The sequence below is a fragment of the Diabrotica virgifera genome, chromosome 4 (genome assembly GCF_917563875.1).
Source record: "Diabrotica virgifera virgifera chromosome 4, PGI_DIABVI_V3a".
Lineage (NCBI taxonomy): Eukaryota > Metazoa > Arthropoda > Insecta > Coleoptera > Chrysomelidae > Diabrotica > Diabrotica virgifera.
Genome location: NC_065446.1, coordinates 8,439,863 through 8,454,346, shown reverse-complemented (window position 1 = coordinate 8,454,346; position 14,484 = coordinate 8,439,863). Strand labels below are relative to the sequence as shown.

At 32.6% G+C, this 14,484-nt stretch overlaps 2 protein-coding genes across 7 annotated transcripts in view; one reads left to right on the top strand and one right to left on the bottom strand.

Annotated features, from left to right (window-relative positions):
• LOC126882898 (RNA-binding protein Musashi homolog Rbp6) overlaps positions 1-14,484 on the top strand; it is a 1,676,353-nt gene that overhangs the window by 765,615 nt on the left and 896,254 nt on the right. The window lies entirely within an intron of this gene.
• LOC126882891 (fatty acid synthase-like) overlaps positions 1-14,484 on the bottom strand; it is an 88,669-nt gene that overhangs the window by 67,700 nt on the left and 6,485 nt on the right. For both annotated transcript variants that reach the window (XM_050647955.1, XM_050647956.1), the window contains exons 3-4: positions 12,148-12,336; positions 546-1,103 (exon numbers count right to left, since the gene is read on the bottom strand). In XM_050647955.1, coding sequence (XP_050503912.1) covers positions 546-1,103; positions 12,148-12,336 — 747 coding nt within the window. The remainder of the gene's footprint in view (positions 1-545; positions 1,104-12,147; positions 12,337-14,484) is intronic.

The window sequence follows — 14,484 nt, the reverse complement described above, 5'->3', positions numbered from 1 at the left end:
TTTGTGCTGTATGCTTCCTATTCCGAATGTGTCAAAGTTAATCTTGGCAGAGCGAATTCAGTATAGTAAGCGTTGTTGAAGATTACTATACAGCATTATACTCGTCCAGTGTAGCAAAACCCGAAACCCATGATATGAAACGAAGAATACTAAATGTAGGATCTGAAACACTACCAGACATTACTAACGACGAAGCCTTAAATCAGATGAAAAATGGAAAAACTCCTGGAGACGACGGAATAATAAAGGATATGATTACAGCTGGAGGTGAAGCTATTTTGGAAGCAGTTACAATCTTAATGAACAAGTGTCACTTTGGGGTTCTATTCCAACCTCTTGGCAAAATGCGCAGGTACTTTTATTATACAAGAAAGGAGACAAACACAAACTCGAAAATTACAGACCAATAAGCTTGTTACCACATCTGTAAAATACATGAGAATAAGGTATTTTTAGTAAAAGAGATTGTTCATCGTTGACCTGCGTAATTACTTTATTTTTAATAAAAATTATTTGAAAAAATACCGGACATATCGGATACGTACCAGTTGCATGCATTTCAAAATAAGCTACATCATCAGGATTGATATTGCTTTTCTTGTATATATCTTTGATTAAAGTAGTCTGTATCTCGTGAGAAGGATGGGTAATACCATTGCTCTTGTAACCATCAATATTGGCTCCTGCTCCCAATACGGTTGCGTAAATTTTTCTACTATTTTTCTTTTTTTGCAATAAGTAAGCGCAAACTGCTTCTGATCTATTGAAGCCTGCTCTATCTTTTCCGAAAATCTTGCACGGGCCCTCTTTCATTAATACACCCAATTGGTTTAGTTCAGCTGCTTCTCTCGCATTAAAATTTATGTTAGTACCTCCAACGATAGCACTGTCGATTTCTCCTGCTTTTAGTTTTTGATAAGCTGTGGAGAATGCGTACAGTGAACCCGAGCAGGCTGAATCCATAGCGAAGCTAGGACCTTTGAAGTCAAAATAGAAAGATATTCTGTTAGCAGTGTGATAGGGATTATTTACTATATAATAGTATTCATTTGCATCTTTTGGTAATGCCTTAGAATTTAACATAGCTACTGCGATGAAGACTCCTAAAATAATAAAAAAATATAGGTATAGGGGAGTGCATATAGATTTTCACTTCGGAAAAAATCAAACAAAATAGAAGTGTTTGTAATTTCATTAAGAAATGTTTAATAAACAACATGTCAAAAAGTTCTACTCGAGAAGTGGGTGCTTCATTTTTTATTAAACAAATGAACTGCGAAATTTAGCTGCTTTTTTTTAAATAACTCCGAAAATATAAATTTTAGAAAAAAACTGACTTGACCATTAAAAAATTTAGAAAATTTTACAAAAAAACCTTCTTTAAAGAATTTTTAAAAATTAAATCCGTATCTTCTATAATTTTTTATTTATAACGCTAAAGTCACCTTTCTCACAAACGGCGAAGTGCACGGTTGAGTTATTTTAATGTAATTCTTTAACTAATGGATTAATTGAAAGTTTACAAATTGAACATGAATGAAGAATGATTAAACTATCTTGTGGTTATAATAAAAAGAAATAAAATGTATGGGCATAAGTACGGTGTGGGCTGAAAGTGAGACTTATATGAATTTTGTTTCAAAATGATTTAAAAATGTGTAATACAATTTTTCTTATAAAACTCTAAATTTTGCACAAATTACCTTTCAAACATGTTACTAAACGATGTTTTATTCAAAAAAAATCTCAAAAATTTAATTCAAATGATACGACGTCTCAAAAAATGTAATTTTTCAAAATTTCAGAGTTTTACAGAATTAACACCACTTTAACACGGTATTACTCAAGTTTGAACAGATCTAATACAGTTTTGTAGGTGTTTTTTATTTTTAATATTAGGATGTAGTCTTTAAAATGCACTAAATTATTTTACTTTAGAAATAAAATAAACTATTTCTTTTTAAGAGAATTAAGAAGAATAACAAAAATGTAATACAAAAACCGAAAATTACCAGCTAAAAAATGTTTATACAAAGCGATCAAAACTTTTTTCTGTAAAACTTACCTAAAATACATTTAATAATAAGCTTCAACAATAGCAAATGTTCAACAAAAAATATTTTTTTAGTTTTTATACAGTATGTCTGCGTAGCTTGGAACCTATTGATAACTTTTTTATTATCAGTCTTACGAAAAAAATTTATTCTTTAAAAAATACTCTGAATCGTATACAATCTAAGATGCAACCATAAAATATAAAATTTTATTAATTTTATACGAGGTATGTCAAAAAATATGAATTTCACTCAAGAGTAATGTACCTTTATAATTCACAAAATCGAAAATTATTATTAAGGAAAGTTGTTTGGATTTAAAACATATGTCTCAGTGTTTAATTACATCCTTCTAATTAAAATGTTGTGAATAATAAAGCCACTTAACTCTTAAGAAAAATTCATATTTTTTACATACCTCGTATAAAACTAAAAAAGTTTGATATCTGATGTTTGCATCTTAGATTCTAGACCAGGTAGAGCATTTTTATGAAGAATAACTTTTTTTCGTAAAATTGATAATAAAAAAGATTTCCATGTGGTACCTAGCTACGCAAACATACTACTAAAAAAATAGATAAGAGCTTATGTATATAATTTTCAAATTGTAATGCCATATTCGGATTCAGCATAACCAAAAACAAAATAGAAACATAGTTAATCAAAGTAAAATGATGAATTCAACGATGTTTTTAAAATTATTTATACAAAACAATTGTTATTTTTTAAACAATTAATAAACAATTAGCGGCCAAATCTGCGAGTAGAACTTTTTACTTTAACATGTATATAAACTAATAAAACAGGTTTTAGAAAAATATAAGCTTGTTTGAATTTTTCCGAAACAATTAATGTTTTCGTTCTAGTTGCACTCCCCTAATATATCAAATATCAAATTAATGCTTATAGTATTAGTATCTTGTAAAAATAGACAATTCTATATCTACACCCTTACATATATGAAGGGGCGTTCGACAGGGATGTGTGCTTTCCCCTCTTTTATTTAACATTTATTCTTCTTCTTCAAGTGCCATCTTCGTTCCGAAGGTTGGCAATCATCAGCGCTATACGTATTTTCGAAACTGCTGACCGAAACAATTCGTTGTTGCTACAGCTATACCATTCCCGTAGATTCTTTAACCAGGAGTTTCGTCTTCTTCCTATGGACCTTTTTCCTGCTATCTTCCCCTGCATAATTATTCGAAGCAGTTCATATCTTTCGCCTCTTGTAATGTGTCCCAAGTATTGTAGTTTTCGTATTTTGATCGTAAATAATATTTATTAGAAAGCCATATTTTAAGAGTCTTTGGAAGATGTAGAAATGGGAATCACAGTGAATGGAGAATAAACAACATACGATATGCTGATGATGCTGTCTTAATTTGTGACAACATAGCCGGTCTTCAACAACTTGTCGCTATAATCGGGGAATACAGTAAGCGAATGGGACTAGAGATTAATACCAAAAAGACCAAATTCATGATCATCTCCAGAAACTTGAATGCACTTGAAAACTCCACCATAACACTTAATACCAAGTCCATTGAAAGAGTGAGCAAATTTAAATACCTGGGAACGTTGCTTCTTGAAGACTGGGCATCGGACAGGGAAGTAAAATGTCGCATTGAGCAAGCTCGACAAGCTTTCGTAAAATTCAGGTAGGTAATGACCTGTTCAGAGTACGCTCTTCAACTGAGACTAAGGTTTACTAAGTGCTACGTATAGTCGGTGCTGCTATATGGCATGGAGGGCTGCACACTCAAAACTAGGGGTATAAACAGATTAGAAGCCTTCGAAATGTGGCTTTATCGCCGTATCCTAAAGACACCATGGACGGCGAAACTAACAAATGTAGATGTCCTTAAGAGAATCAACCAAGAACGCCAACTTTTCGAAACCATCAAGAAAAGGAAAATGGCGTATCTGGGTTCCTTCAACTTATAATCGAGGGTAAAATTGAAGTCAAGAGAGGAATAGGGCACAAGCAAATGTCCTGGCTCCGAAACATAAGGCAATGGACAGGGACTAATGACATACAATATCTGATTAGTCCAGAAAGCCACTGCGCATCCGCAAGGAAAAATATTCCGATTTGGATTTTTGCACAATCTTACTCAAAAAGGACCCCTTTTAAGAAATTTGCATGTTGCCAGGACCAATTTTGCCAGTTTTTTTTTGTTCTTTTCCAAAAATCATTTTTTTTGTATGGAACAAAGTTTTTTACGTTTTTTAGATCATTCCAAACAGAAAAGGTCTTTAGTGACTTTTCTCTAAAGTTGATAGTTTTTGACATATAAGCGATTAAAAATTGAAAAATTGCGAAATCGGCCATTTTTAACCCTCAAAAACTATACGAAAAACTGAAAATTTGAATATCACCGAGGCAGGTAGACATTCTTTAAACATCTATTGATGAAATCCCGAAGAGCTTTTTGCAATACAATATTTAAAACTCCTTTGTTTTTTAATTGCTAATCAAGCGTGCGCGACACTATTTTCCACTGTTGCATGTGTGTACAGTATGGTGCAAATGAAAGAAATAAATCCTATATTTCGTAAACCGGCGACTTTAAGGAAAAATTCCGAAACCGGTCGATTTTTATTTTTAAGTTATGATGTTGTGGCATATATGAAATACTAGTGACGTCATCCATCTGGGCGTGATAACGTAATCTATGATTTTTTAAATGAGAATAGGGGTCGTGTGCTAGCTCATTTGTAAGGTTCTTCAATTCTCTATTCAGTAATATAAACATTAACATAACTATATATACAGGGTGCCCAAAAAAGTTTTTAATTAAATTATTTGCAAAAAAAGAAGAATGTATGTAATTTATTTAATTTAAAATACATTTTACTGTTACCCGAAAACTAAAAAATGTTTATTTCACAAATAAACATTGCTTTTCGATTAAATTCAATGTTCAAGCCAGCTCCAGCAAGCCACCTGCCTCTTGGAAGTTTGAACATTTAATTTAAGCGAAAAGCAATGTTTATTTGTGAAATAAACTTTGTTTTCTGATTTTTGAAAGCAGTAAATTGTATTTTGAATTAAATAAATCACATACATTTCTCTTTTTTTGTCAAATAATTTAATTTAATAAAATTATTTTGGACACCCTGTATAAATAATTATGTAAATGTTTATATTACTGAATAGAGAATTGAAGAACCTTTCAAATGAGATAGCACACGACCCCGATTCTCATTTAAAAAAATCATCGATTACGTCATCACTAGTATACCATATATGCCACAATATCGTAACTTAAAAATAAAAATCGACCACTTTCGGGATTTTTCCTTAAAGTCGCCGGTTTACGAAAAATCGGATTTATTCCTTTCATTTGCACCATAGTGTATACACGTGCAACGGTGGAAAATAGTGTCGCGCACGCTTGATTAGCAATTAAAAAGAATGTGTGTGTACTTTGTACGCACGTAAGAAGTTATTCTTCTATTATATAATTTTAGCGAAGTAATTGTATTCTATTTAAATATTAAACTAACTTTCTTATCTACCACTTTCAAAAAAATTTTATTAAAACAACCAAAAATAAAAAAAATGAATCGTCCAGGATTGGAACCCGGGACCTTTCGATCTCTGACCGAACGCTCAATAACTAGACTACCGAGTCTCCTATGTTTGACATGTAAGTTTCGGATATAATTACGCAACACGGTGACAAATAGATTGAGTGGTATCGTGATAAAAGTGTTATACCTACATATTTTATTATATTACTACAGAAGAAGAGAAATTCAAAGACACAAAAATTATAATAAATAATACATTTACTAAAAACACTAATATATTCTTTTAATGACTTATTTGCGCTGATACAGATACTATCTTGAAAGATTAGAAATGAACTACATACTGTCTGTGTGCGCATGCGCGCATATTTATGAAAATTTTTACTGGCAATGGCGCCTAAAGAAGAATAACTTCAAAAACAAAGGAGTTCTGAATATTGTATTGCAAAAAACTTTTCGGGATTTCATCAATCGATGTTTATAGAATATATTCAAATTTTCAGTTTTTCGCATAGTTTTTGAGGGTTAAAAATGGCCGATTTCGCAATTTTTCAATTTTTAATCGCTTATATGTCAAAAATTATCAACTTTAAAAAAAGTCACTAAAGACTTTTTCTGTTTGGAATGATCCAAAAAACCTAAAAAAACTTTGTTCCATGCAAAAAGAATAATTTAGGAAAAAAACAAAAAAAAAGCGTTTAAAAAATTTTTCACCCACTTTTGGCCCTGGCAACATACAATTTGTTACTAAAAGGGGCCCTTTTTGAGTAAGATTGTGCAAAAAATCCGAATCAGAATATTTTTCCTAGCGGATGTTCAGTGGCTTTCTGGACTAGATACACATTGCAAGAAACAGAGAGTTAATGGAAAATGTGATCGCTAACATCCATTAGTGGATGTGCATCTGAAGAAGAAAAAAATTAGTATCATTCTAGCGAACATTTAGAAAAACTAAGAGAAGTCTTAAGGCCAGATATCCCTATAAACTTGGAAAGGAAGGGCTTTGATCGGTGTCTACTTCCAGTTCTAACGTATGGAGCAGAGATATTAACCTTTATAAGAACAGTTATGAATAAAATACACGTGGGAGAGAGAGCAATGAACAAGACAATGTGCAAAATTCGAAACGCTTATTTTCTTATACATACATTTCATTTTATTATAAACATTCTCATAGTTCCCTCGCGTAAAAATTTGCACCAGTTTCGACTTTGGCGACAAGCGATTATTATTCGAAGTGTGAATAGAAACGCCGACATCCGATTTAATATACGAATCCGACACACGACAAGTGTGAACGGGCTGTAACAAGACGGCCGGACGACATCAAGTGCATCCAGCACAACTAGATTCAGGGTGCTCAAGATCTGATGAAATGGAGTTATTTACGGGAAGCCTATGTACAGTACTGGACCTAAAACGACTAATGATGATGGTCATTCTAGATTTAATCCTTGCTGTTTAGTAACTATTTAAAGACATATATACGATTATTCAGAAAAAGAAATGACCAAAGATGCGACTTCGGTCTCCGACTATGTCTCTGTTCCAGATAGGTACTAATAATCCGAATCAGGTCGAGACGCAGTATGTAGTTTCTCGAAACCTACGGCTTTTAATGGTAATTGACTTCTCTCTGCCTACTAAATGTATCATTGCATATACCTAGAAAGGTGTAGAAAAAAGTTACAGAACAATGTTTGCGAAATAATGGGGAAAATGGCCCAAAAATACTGTGAGCGGCGAACTTTGAAAAATTATATTTCGGAAACTATAAATCCTAGAGACCTCTACTGAACGCCATTTTAAAAAGGAAGGATGGAACTTTTTTTCTGTAAAGCAATGCCTATACCTATATATCAGTGGAAAAAAGTTATGTGTTTTTTGCCTTTTTTTGAATATATTTTTGTAAAAAAATATTTTTGACTTTAATAGGTGATATTTCGATAGTAAATTTAATATGAAACAATTTTTTTGTAGAGGTAATTGTAACAACAGTGCATAGAACTCACATTCATGCACCCTGTGCCTAGACACTAATTCACCCTTTTCTCAAAACGCACCCCTTTAAATGGTAGCATTCCACGGTTTTTTCATATGCAGAGGTCCATTGACCATATGAAACAATAAAACCCCGTTAACATTAGGTTTGTTCTAGCAAACAGTCAAACTAGTCAGAAACCGTCAGCAAACAGTTGGCCAGTGAGAGAACATAATACAGTCACCAGTGCTATCCCCTCTACTCGCGCTGGTAGACTATTCGCTGATGGTTTCAAACCGTTTGAAACTGATGCTAGAACAAACCTATTGTAGTTCCTTTCTAAAGTACATAATCAATAGCCTATCTAGGTAGATACTCTTTCCTATGTGTTCGTGTTTAGTACACTACTTAGGCAGTACGCACATGGAGCGACGCTCGAACTACTCGACTCGATACCAGTCGCGTAGGTCTCTCCCCGCCAGTCAAGTTCCTTCATTGTAGCATTGAGCTCCGTACACGGAGCGTTTAGGATTGCAAATCTCCTCGTCTTGTACGACTCTCGTCCCTTGCGATCGGTAGCGCACGAGAAAGTTCGAGTGAGACGCACGTTTCCAGTTATATAGGTAGTTTATTTTATTTGTTTCCTTCGTTTTTTGCTGTTTTTTGCGCTTAATTAAATTTTAGTCTCATTTAAAGATCGGTACATGTTATGTTCGTTGATTGTAGTATAACCTACTAGTTTTGTGAAAATATATTGTTTGTAATATAAAATTCTGAAAACATTGAACTTCTGTTCCTAGGTGTTAAATATAAAATTCGTTGGGGAAGTTGAAAAATGTTCTCAGTATAATGCTCATTGTATTCAAATCTTACTAAAAATGCAACAACACCGTACTTTTTACAGGTCGAAATAGTCCTTTTGGTTGTTATATAAAAAATGCGTTCTTCTTGGTTGGAAGATGTGAGCAAACTGAATCGACAAGTGTGCGGAGAGCAATCGCTTGTGCCGGAGGGTTCGTACAAGACGAGCAAGACGCGCGAACATCGACACGTGTCTTCGATCGACCCATGTGAGGACGGCCTTATAGTCTAAGAGCTAGAGGCGAGAAATCATCGTCATAAGTAATATGGAGTTTGGTATGTGAAATGTGTCTATTGTATGCTGATAATTATGACCCCTTTCAGGCTGACACCTCAGTGGATACAGGGAGTAGCAATAAGGGATGAAAGGGGACAGTTAACCCAGTCATTAAAGGTTTTCACCTTCTATTTTGTTAAACCTCCATCGATTTACATGAAAATTGGTGAGTAGTTAGAGCATACCTCAAGAAATAAAACTGATATGGTGCCAACGTGCGCTTTTACCCTGGGGGTGGATGCCACCCCTTCTCAGAGGTGAAAACTATTTTATTAAAAATAACCCCACTAATCGATAGAGGGACAAATTTTAAGCAAAATTTATTACCTCTAATTATTAAAATAAATCAATAGTTTTTGAGTTATTAAAGATCAAAAATTTGAATTTTTCGTGAAATAAATGCATGATGTAAAGCGGTTTTTCGTAAATAATTCAAAAACTGTAAGTTTTATCAAGATAGTTATAATTACCAAAATTGAAGATAATAAAAAATAAAAGAGATTTCTTATTCGAAAAACCTTTGAGAATTAATAAAAAGTGAGTTATAGGTGATGGAATGTATATTTTTTTTTTTTTCGGCTAGTACTCAAATCTATGTATTCAAGCTCAAATAACGGGAAAACGGTGCATTTTATAAAATATATTTACTGAACACTTGTCAAAGTACTTAGAAATAGGTATCAAATGAGCTCCCGGAAAAGTTAATACCATTAAACAATATGCTACAAACATTTTTCAAAGTTTAGGCTCCAAAAATTTGGAGCTTAATTATTATATTATTTATATAAGTTTTTAAAATTGTTTTAAGACATTTATATAAAATATAGCAAAAATGTATTTGAATATTATGTCAAATGTGCCAATTATTGGACACCCTCAGTTTCTGTACATATTCAGTTTATACAGGGGCGGTTCTAGACCAAAAAAAGTGGGGGGCAAGGGAACACAACCGGTGAATAAACAAGATAACGTGCCTTTTTAACGAAAATTATAGTACAACAGTACTGTAAAAACTGAAGGGGGGGCTGAAGTGAAAGATAAATAGTATTTTCAACGAAAATTTTGATTTCGTTTATAAATTCGCAAAGTCCGTTCGTTCGTTCCTGCGTTGCCACCCCTGCAATATCTGGAGCTTATGTACCGATGTCAATGTAGTTTTGTCTCCTGAATCCAAATCTGAAAACGGCATTTCGATATTTCAAACCATCTTCGAGATAACCGACCTCAAAGACAAGTTGTATCTCGGGACAGCAATTTATGATTTTTTAGCAATTTTAGATAGCGAGATAATTCTACAATGGAGACACTGTACGTAAAAATGTTAAGGAGAATTTCATATTATTTTAAAAATATATTACTTCATATAAACTGTAAAAGAATTGAAATATTAAATAAATAAATATTATTTATTAATTTTAATGTAAGTAATGTTAAATGGCAGGTTACAAATTTTTGGTGCTGTCTACCCAATGATTTATGTATTATGTATATTATATTTTATAATATACAGTGTGTCTACTTAAGTTGAACACATATATTACGGGAGACTTTTTTATTTTTAATTTTACGAAATAAAGTTATAATTCATAAAAAGTTCTGCATCGTCTAAAACCTACGATTCAATCATCAGATAGCAAATTTTATCTATATTATAGGAGGTATTTTAAAAAATATGAATTTCGCTCAAGATTAAAGTACCTTTTTTTCACACTGTTGTAAATTATTATTGTTACTACGAAAAATTGTTTGGTATTAAAAACTGTGTTCTAATATATGCAATAGTTGTTATTATAATTAAATAATTAATAATTATTATAATAATGTAACTATTATCTACATTCTTCTAATAAAAAGAAAATATTTAATTTTTTTCTCAAATTAGAGATACATACCAATTATCATTTTCATTTATAACTCTTTTGGTATTAATTTTACGAACAAAAATTATTTTTCGTAAAAAGATCTGCACGGTCTAAAATCCAAGATGCACTCATAAACATAAGATTATATAAAATTGTATCGATTTTAGTCGATGTGTAAAAAATATTAATTTCGCTCAGTAAAGTGCTTTATAGCTCACAATATTTAAATAGTAGGATATAATTGCACATTAAACATAATTTTTAATTCTAAACAACGTTTCATAATAGCAATTTTCCATATTAGGAATTTAAATACATAAAAAACAAAGTTTTCGTTATAATATTGCTTGCATTTTTAACTTGTTATATTTAAATTGTAATAAAACGAACTTGATAATAAATTATAATCCTAACTTCATTCCCGAAATTTCTTCAAAAATTATTCTGTTAACAAATTTCAAAATAAATATATAAATACCGTATGTTTTAATTTTCACTTTTTCCTAAAAACTCGAAACGGTTCTCTTATTTTCATCATCACTTGCTTAGCTTTGATGTTATAAACTTCATCTGGAGCTCACTTGATAGGTATTCTTGAGTACTTTGACAAGTGTTCAGTAAATATATTTTATAAAATGCACTGTTTTCCCGTTATTTGAGCTTGAATACTTAGATTTGGGTCCTAGCCGAAAAAATATACATTCCATCACCTATAACTCACTTTTTATTAATTCTCAAAGGTTTTTCGAACAATAAATCTCTTTTATTTTTTATTATCTTCAATTTTGGTATTCATAACTATTTTGATAAAACTTAAAGTTTTTTAATTATTCACGAAAAACCGCTTTACATCATGCATTTATTTCACGAAAAATTCAAATCTTTGATCTTTAATAACTCAAAAAGTATTGATTTATTTTAATAATTAGAAGTAACAAATTTTGCTTAAAATTTGTCCCTCTATCGATTAGTGGGGTTATTTTTAATAAAATAGTTTTTACCCCCGAGAAGGGGTGGCATCCACCCCCAGGGTAAAAGCGCACGTTGGCACCATATCAGTTTTGTTTCTTGAGTTATGCTCTAACTACTCACCAATTTTCATGCAAATCGATGGAGGTTTAACAAAATAGAAGGTGAAAACATTTAATGACTGCACCAACTTTCCCCTTTCATCCCTTATTGCTACTTCCTGTATCCACTGAGGTGTCAGCCTGAAAGGGGTCATAGTTATCAACATACAATAGACACATTTCACATGCCAAACTCCATATTACTTATGACGATGATTTCTCGCCTCTAGCTCTCCGTCTATTACGATATTGATATAAAGACAAAAAGTACAATATTCAGCTTCTACTTTACTTTCAAGGAGGAAAGTCATTTAGATTGTTATTGGTACACCATACTGTATTTAATTATATAACTATAGTTAAAGTATACTAAGTTTTTGTTTAAAATTAATGATTGATTCCATTTTTTCTGCATTATTTTTAGAGTTCCTGTCAAAGAAATTTCAGAATATATTTTAAATGGAGAACATAATGACTTCGGTAGTTATAAAACTTGAATTATTACCTGTATTGCTTCCTCTTAATTCCTTGGGGTTATACCCTGCGTCAATAATAGCTTCATAGACTACCTCCATTAGAATCCTTTGTCGAGGATCCATAAAGTTGGCTTGTGTGGAATGAATTTCGAAAAACGTTGCGTCAAATTTCTCAATATCTGGTACTTTTCCAGTCGTATATGGTACATCTTTATAAGCTGGAACATTTTTGTTAGGATTAGCCATAGTTTATTTATCTACCAAAGGTATGAAGTAAATAGGTCTGTGAAGTGGAAGACAATTCATGTTTTATTTAGATTCAGAGGCAAGGCATAATCTGCAGACAGCGCTGTTTCTGGTATCACCGTCGTCAGTACAGATTCCTGCCCGCCTCTGAATCAACACAAAACCAAATTGCCTATTTAAGGGAAATTTCAAAGATATATTAAAATCGCATTAGAGGATGCTGCAGCGACATCTATTAAAGAAAGTAGAAAAGTCTCAGGTACAAAATACATTCTTAAATATAATATATACACTAATTTAAATCTAGAAACCTCCCTTATTGGAACCATTCCCTGTTAATATCCTGCATCTCTGCCTTCTACTATTTACAAGGCATCTTCTTCTTTAAGTGACATCTCCGCGGCGGAGGTCAGCAATCATCATAGCTATTCGTGTTTTAGAGACGGCTGCTCTGAAAAGTTCATTTGATGTACATCCGTACCACTCTCTCAGGCTGCGCAGCCAAGATATTCTGCTTCTCCCTATGCTTCTCTTTCCTTGAATCTTTCCCTGCATAATCAATTGGAGCAAGCTGTATCTCTCTCCACGTGTAATATGTCCGAGATATTCCAATTTTCTTGTTTTGATGATATTTAGGATTTCCATTTCTTTATTCATCTTTCTCAGATCTTCTTTGTTTGTGACGTGTTCTGTCCACGATATTTTCAGAATTCTTCTGTACACCCACAGCTGGAATGATTCTAGTTTTTTCGTTGATGCAGCATTCAAGGTCCAAGCTTCCATTTCATAAAACAAAGTCGAGAAAACCTAGCACCTAGCCAACGTAACTCTTAGCTCCAACTTCAAATCTCTTGTGCAGAGCACTTTTCTCATTTTGTTAAAATTTGCTATAGCCTTTTCTATTCTGATTTTGATTTCCTGTAAGTAATCTCCTGTGGAGTTGATCATTGTTCCAAGGTATGCATATTGGTCGACTCGTTCGATACTGGATTCGTTTATGAAGAGATTTTCGTTATTTCTTTGAGTTGTCGATATTCTCATAAACTTTGTCTTCTTAACATTCATTGTTATTCCGTATTCTTGTCCAAACTCTGCTATTCTGGTCACCAGCCTCTACAGATCCCCAATATTTTCAGCTAAGATGGCAATGTCATCCGCATATCTAATGTTGTTAATGGGAACTCCATTTACCTTTATTCCAGCTGTTTCACCCTCAAGAGCTTTTTTCAAGATCTCTTCCGAGTAGGCATTAAAAATAATTGGCAACAACACGCATCCCTGTCTCACTCCACGTCTGATTTCAATTTCCTCTGACAGCTGTTCGTTAACACGTACTTTGGCTTATAGTATAAATTCGATATAATCCTGAGGTCATTGTAGTCCACCTTCTTTGATTCCAGGACATGCATTAATTGTTCATGTCGTACTTTGTCGAATGCTTTATTAGAGTAAATAAAACACGCATATATATCTTGATTGCCGTCTACGCACCTTTGTATAAGTATGTTAAGTGAAAAAAGAGCTTCACGAGTTCCCAGGCCTTTGCGAAACCCAAACTACGTATCATTAATGTCTATGTCCAGTTTATGATATATTCGGTTATGGATGACTTTCAGTAGCAACTTTAGCACATGGGACATCAAACTAATGGAGCGGTATTTACAAGGCATAGAGACGACGAAAATAAAAAATGGAAAGGATTCTACAATATGCAATCACATTCCTTTTTCCTTCATCTAGAAAAAGGTACTACAAGAAATGGTTCTTTGTACTCACAATCTGGTAGATTGGTCACAAAGGGGCAATGCATAATCTTATGCCTTGCCTCTAGATCGAAATAAAACATAAATTGTCTTTTACTTTTATCTTTACTCAGATATCATGGACTATGTCAAGAATATGAAGTAAGTAAAATAATAATTATTGGTAAGACTAAAAGTACGTTTGTAAGGAGATACTGAATTAGACAAAAAGACAATCTTAAATGACCTCATGTTCAAACTGCTTAAATAAACTGAAGTAGAATGGGAAAAATAAATCAATATGCAATATTTATTATAGCTTAATAACATTAAAGGTTTAAAACCTCCTCAAACAATATAATTAATGAGAGTCTATAT